This window comes from Dipodomys ordii, unplaced genomic scaffold, assembly GCF_000151885.1.
Source record: "Dipodomys ordii isolate 6190 unplaced genomic scaffold, Dord_2.0 Scaffold141, whole genome shotgun sequence".
Classification (NCBI taxonomy): domain Eukaryota; kingdom Metazoa; phylum Chordata; class Mammalia; order Rodentia; family Heteromyidae; genus Dipodomys; species Dipodomys ordii.
This window is the reverse complement of record NW_012267357.1, coordinates 1,879,823-1,885,898: the sequence shown is the minus strand read 5'-3', so window position 1 is coordinate 1,885,898 and position 6,076 is coordinate 1,879,823. Positions and strand designations below refer to the sequence as shown.

The 6,076-nt window shown below is 51.3% G+C and overlaps 1 protein-coding gene across 5 annotated transcripts in view; it reads left to right on the top strand.

Moving 5' to 3' along the window:
• Aifm3 (apoptosis-inducing factor, mitochondrion-associated, 3) overlaps window positions 1-6,076 on the top strand; it is a 21,055-nt gene that overhangs the window by 5,870 nt on the left and 9,109 nt on the right. For 2 of the 5 annotated variants that reach the window (XM_013031540.1, XM_013031539.1), the window contains exons 3-9: window positions 3,735-3,948; window positions 4,143-4,252; window positions 4,454-4,563; window positions 4,656-4,700; window positions 5,199-5,295; window positions 5,379-5,491; window positions 5,783-5,869. In XM_013031540.1, the coding sequence (XP_012886994.1) occupies window positions 3,735-3,948; window positions 4,143-4,252; window positions 4,454-4,563; window positions 4,656-4,700; window positions 5,199-5,295; window positions 5,379-5,491; window positions 5,783-5,869 (776 nt within the window). Of the gene's footprint in view, window positions 1-3,708; window positions 3,949-4,142; window positions 4,253-4,453; window positions 4,564-4,655; window positions 4,701-5,198; window positions 5,296-5,378; window positions 5,492-5,782; window positions 5,870-6,076 lie in introns of all 5 variants that reach the window. The other 3 variants (XM_013031542.1, XM_013031541.1, XM_013031543.1) reach the window with 3 other exon arrangements.

The window sequence follows — 6,076 nt, the reverse complement described above, 5'->3', positions numbered from 1 at the left end:
TCCCTCAGCTCTTCAGCTCAAGGCTAGTGCTCTACCACTTGAGCCACAGCGCCACTTCCGGCTTTTTTCTTTTTGCTTTTGTGGTGCTGAGGAATTGAACCCAGGACCTCATGCATGCAAAGCGAGAGCTCTACCACTGAGCCACCTTCCCAGCCCTCTGCCACTGCTCTTGACTTAATGGCATCCTGCATGGCTGTATCAGGAGCACTGTGCATACTTCTGGAAGAAAATGGAGGGTGGGAGCCGCCCGGCTTGGCGTCATCTCCCCTCCCCCTCCCCTCCCGGCCAGGCAGTTCCTGTGGACTCCCACAGCTCTCTTCCCTGATGTCAGCTGAGCCTTAAGTATTTTTCTTTTTGATTCTTCCCAAAACATTCTAACACCCTGACATCAAGCGTGGAAAATGGAGGAGAAGCCTCTACAGGACACAGCCATCTAGTGGCCTTGGGCACATGAGCACTCCCTGCCAGGCTCAAGTCAAGAGACTGACCTTCACCCCTTCCCCTGCAGTGGCTTGGCTTGAGCTGCAGGCTGGGACTTGCAGATGGGGAAGGGGTCTGGGCCTGAGTGAGGGGATGAGGCAACATGCAGCGGCCCGACAGCCAGGGACCCAGAAGCGGCTATGTCTGAGGAGTAGCATACAACCTAGCCAGGGACTGGAGGATGGCAGCCTACTCAAGTAAACGAGGAGAATGGGTGGGCAAAGGCCAGGGCTCAGCAGCTATGTCAGGTGTGAAGTGGAGGGAAGTGGGAACCCAGGCAGCCTGGAGACACTGGTGCCTTGGGAACTGAGAGAGGAGCCTCTTTCTCCCACATGAGCCCATGCTGTGCCAGGAGCTCAGCTTCCTCCTCCATCTTCCCCCCTGCCTCCCCTCCCTTCAGCAACTCCAGGAGGCCGGATTATCGCTGCTAAAAATTCTGTTTATTGTTCCCTTCTAATTAGAAAAATACCCCAGGCACGTCATAGGGAATTTGGCAAATGCAGAAAAGTATGAAGAACACAACAGTCTCCAGCTAGAGTAGGCCCCGCAGGCACCCGAGGAAGCGAACTGTGAGGGGCCTGTGAGGGGCTGCACACTCTGCTCTGCCCATGTGGACTGCCTGCCTCCCCCCCCCCCACTGCTGTACAGGAAGTCGTCACAAATCCAGGACTTGGTAAAAGATGAATAGATCCCAAACTGGTAAGGACAGCTATTTTAAGAAGTTGGGCCAACTACTGGTGGCTTGCTCACTCCTGTAATCAATCCTATCTACTCAGGAAGCTGAGATCTGAAGATCTAGGTTCTAAGTCAGTCTGAGTACATAAATCAAGAGACTCTTATCTTCGATTTACTAGCAAAAAGCCAAAAGTGAAGGCATGGCCTTGAGTGGGGTAGGGGGAAAGGGGAGACATAGTGCTCATAGTACTGACACACACACACACACACACACACACACACAAAATGTTCAGCTAGGCGAGGTGTTATGGTGGTGCATGGTTATAATCCCAGCTACTTGGGAGGTAAAGGCAAGGGGATTGTGAGTGTGAGGCCAGCCAAGGAAAATTTAGTGAAACCCTATCTCAAACACAAAGCTGGAGGGCTAGGAATGTGGCCTAATGGTAGAGTGCATGAAGCCCTGGGTTTGATTCCTCAGAACCACATGTATAGAACCAGCCAGAAGTGGCACTGTGGCTCAAGTGGTAGAGCACTAGCCTTGAGCAAAAAGAAGCTCAGGGACAGTGCTCAGGCCCTGAGTTCAAGCCCCATGACTGGAAAAAAAAAAAAAACACAAAACTGGTTCCAGTGATTCATGCCTGTAATCCTAGCTGCTCAGGAGGCTGAGATCTGAGAATCACAGTTTGAAGCCAGCCTGGGGAAGAAAGCATGTGAGACTCTTAACTCCAATAAACTGCCAAAAGCCATTAAGTGGAGCTGTGGCTGTGAGGTAGAGTAACCTTGAGCAAAAAAGCTTAGAGATAGTGCCCAGGTGGTAAGTTCAAGTCCCAGGACCTGCACACACAAAAAAAATAGTATGGGATGGTAGAGCTCATGTGGTGGAGGACTTGCCTAGCTTATGTGAGGCCCTAAATTCATCCCCTAGTACGGGGGAAAAATGGAATTATGTTGTATACTTTTTTTTTTGGTAGTGCTATGAATCAAAAGAGCTTTGCAAATGTTAGGCAAAGTTTCTAATCCTGAACCACACTTCAGTATTCATCTTTTTTTTTTTTTTTTAACTTTGAGAAATCTATTCAAGATGGCCGTTAGGGTTCAATCCTCTAATTGCAGCATTCAAGAGGCTGACTGGGGGATCTTGAGTTAAAGGCTAGCTACCAGCCAGGCTACATAGTCAAGCCCTACCTCAGGAAAACAAAACAATAACAAAATGTATTCAAACCTAATAGTCAAGTTGCAAGAATAGGACAGTGAAACTGAGTGTGGTAGGACATGTCTATAATCCCAGCTACTTGGGAGGGAGAGACAAGGATTTGAATTCTAGGTCAGCCAAGGCAAAGCAGTATGTCACTGTCTCAAAACCAAAATAAAAGCCGGGCGCTGGGCTCACGCCTGTAATCCTAGCTACTCAGGAGACTAAGATATGAGGATCTTGGTTCAAAGCCAGCCCAGGCAGGAAACTCTGTGAGACTCTTATCTCCAGTAAATCACTAGAAAACCAGAAGTGGAGCTGTGGCTCAAGTGGTAGAGCACTAGCCTTGAGCTGAAGAGCTGAGGGACAGTGCCCAGGCCCAGAGTTCAATCCCCACAACCCACCAAAGAAGAAAACAAAAACAAAAAAAAAAAAACAAAAACCAAGGTTGTTCAAGTCTGCAATCCTCACTATTTAGGAGGCAGAGATTGTGAGATTGTGATTCAAGGCCAACCAGAGCATAAAAAGTTCTCAAGACTTCATCTTAATTAAAGGTTGCATAGGATGGCATGTTACCTGTCATCTCAAGCTTGGGAGGAGGAAGCAAAGTAGCTCAGCATAGTGGTATATGCATGTCATCCTAGTGACAAAGAAAAAGACAAATAGGAGAATCACAGACCAGACCTACCCAGGCATGAAGTGATATCTTCTCTTGAAAATGACCAACATAAAGGGGTGGCAGAGTGACTCAGTGATAAGGTGCCTGCCCAGAAAGACCAAGGCACTAAGTAAACGCTAGTAGCAAAATTAAAGGAAAATGGTTGGGGGAGTTGCTAAAGTGGTAAACACTTGCCTAGCACATATGAGGACCTTGATTTGATCCCTAGTACCTGGTGGCTGTGTGTGTGTGTGTGTGTGTGTGTGTGTGTAAACCGTGGTCTCTGGACTTCCTCACTCAGATTCCCTGCTGTTTTCAGGAGTCATTCCCTCATGTGTCTCTGAGATGCCCGAGGCATCATATTTACCAGAGGATAAGAAAGAAGCAGGATTCTTTCACAGAGGTTGCTGGGGAAGGGACAGTTTAGGGATGAAAAGAGCTCTAGTCTCTGATCCTCCACTACTTTTGCTATTGGTAATGGAAACCCTAGAGGCTGGGAGTAAAGCTCAGTGGTAAGGTGCTTGCCTTAGTGTGGGTTCCACTCCCAGTACTGCAAAAGAAGAAAAGAAAAGGAAAGATACAGAGTTGAATTCAAATAGACCCAGAAAACCTTGCTTGTTGTCCCTCCTCTGTTTTCTGGGGAAGCAGAGGGCTTAGAGGGGAGATGGAGGGGCAGGGCCAAGGGTCCTGCACTTCCACAAAGGGCTCATGGGTTGGCCCTGCCCACAGTGGAGCTCAAGATTGAAGTGGTGCTGCCTGAGAAGGAGCGAGGCAAAGAGGAGCTGTCAGCAGGAGGGAAGGGCAGCCCCCGGGCCTACCAAGGCAACGGCACTGCCCGCCACTTCCACACAGAGGAGCGTCTGCCTGCCCCACACCCCTACCCTGGTCCTCAGGACTGCGTGGAGGCTGCCGTCTGTCATGTCAAGGATCTGGAGAATGGCCAGTGGGTGCTGGGTCTGGGAGGGTGTCAGAGGGCAAAGAGATGGAGGTTCTGGATGAGGGGTGAGCCGAGGTGGGAGGTTGGGAGGGGCTTCTGATCTAGGCCTGCTCCCTGGAAGTCTGGACTCTGAAGTAGGCACCCAAAGGAGGATGTGCCTGCATCCTCAGCCTGACCACTGAGTGCAACCCCTTCCCCAGGATGCGGGAAGTGGAGCTGGGCTGGGGGAAGGTGCTGCTAGTGAAAGACAATGGAGAATACCACGCCCTAGGCCACAAGTGTCCACACTATGGTGCACCCCTGGTTAAAGGTGAGATATTGGGGCACATGTGGAAAGCTGGGTGGGACCATCCCTGCTTTTACTCCAGTAGGCTTGCTTGGCTCCTCCCTAACAATAGCATCTTTTATCTATTACTGGGGGCTCCAGAGCTATGGGGAACACCAGTAGGTGCTGGGGCATAGGGAACCTTGGAGAGGAGTCCCTGCTCCAATCTGCCTCACCATCCTCCAGGCGTGCTATCCCGGGGCCGGGTGCGCTGCCCTTGGCATGGTGCCTGCTTCAACATAAATACTGGAGATCTGGAAGACTTCCCAGGCCTGGACAGTCTGCACAAGTTCCAGGTGGGGCTGGGAGTACCTAATGAAAGCGTGGAGTACAGAGTCATGCCTGATCAACACTTACAGATCGGTCCTGAGCACTGATGCTCTTGCAGGTGAAGATTGAGAAGGAGAAGGTGTACATTCGGGCCAGCAAGCAGGTAAGGGATGGCTTAGGAGTCAGGCAGAGGCAGGCAGGGTATCTTGGCTCAGAAAAATGAACCAGGTGAGAGCTGGGTGCTGGTGATTCATACCTGTAATCCAAGCTACTCGAGGCTGAGTTCTGAGGATTACAGTTTAAAGCCAGCCTGGGTAGGAAAGTCTCCAAGACACTTATCTCTAACCATCAAAAAGCTTGAAGTAGAGCTGTGGCTCAAATAAGAGCATGCTAGCCGTGAGCAGAAAAAGCTAAGGGATGGCACTCAGGCCCTGAGTTCAAGCCCCAGGATGGGCATACATGCCCCCCCCAAAAAAAAATAAAAAGAGAAAGTGGGTGAGGGAAGGAAAGCTAGGAGAAACAGTGCCCCGACTCTGGTGGAAGGAAAGCTGGCGTGGGAGTAGAAGAGCTGCATGGACATGAGACTGGGCTGGAGCAGCAGGACCTGGTCAGCCAGGATGACACAAGCTTCCAGCTGCTTCCATCCTCCTGCCACTCCCAGGCCCTGCAGCTGCAGCGAAGGACCAAGGTGATGGCCAAGTGCATCTCTCCAAGTGCTGGGCATAGCGGGAGTACCAACGTGCTCATTGTGGGTGCAGGTTGGTGGTAGAGTCATGAGGGGCAGGCTGGGGGTTGAGGATGAGGGAGAAGTGGATTATGGAGCACAGTCCCCTTCCTTCAGGTGCTGCTGGCCTGGTGTGTGCAGAGACACTGCGGCAGGAGGGCTTCTCAGACCGGATCGTCCTGTGCACGCTAGACCGGCACCTCCCCTATGACCGCCCCAAACTCAGCAAGGTGGGAGAGTGGGGACCAGAGGGTCACAGTCAGTGACCTGGATCCCTAACTTACTGGGTCCCTGTCAAGCTCCCTTGGGACTTGTCATCCTCAGGGACATGTCAAACTGCCCCTCTCCACTCATACCAGGACCATCTGGGGTACCCTTAAAAGACCTGGGTTTATTGAGTTCTGTCTTGTGGCCTCCATGTGACCCAGGGCTGGCCTCACTTTCCCTGGGGCTCTGTGTCCTCTGTTGAAAAAGGGAAGTGTGGCCACCTGGCACTGTCTCAAGTTAACTATGTTCTTCAGTCCCTGGATGCACAGCCTGAGCAGCTGGCCCTGAGGCCCAAAGAGTTCTTCCGGGCCTATGGCATCGAGGTGCTCACTGAAGCCCAGGTATGAGGTTATGGGCAAGAAATATGCTAATGAAGGGGTTAATAGCAACCAGAAGGTTCAGGAGGTCATGGTGGCACCTGAGGGGAGGGTTATTGTGCCTTCTGGTCCTACTGCACAGACCTGGCCCACAGTACTCTGTGTGTGTGTGTGTGTGTGTGTGTGTGTGTGTGTGTGTGTGTGTGTGTGTGTGTGTGTGTGTGTGTGTGT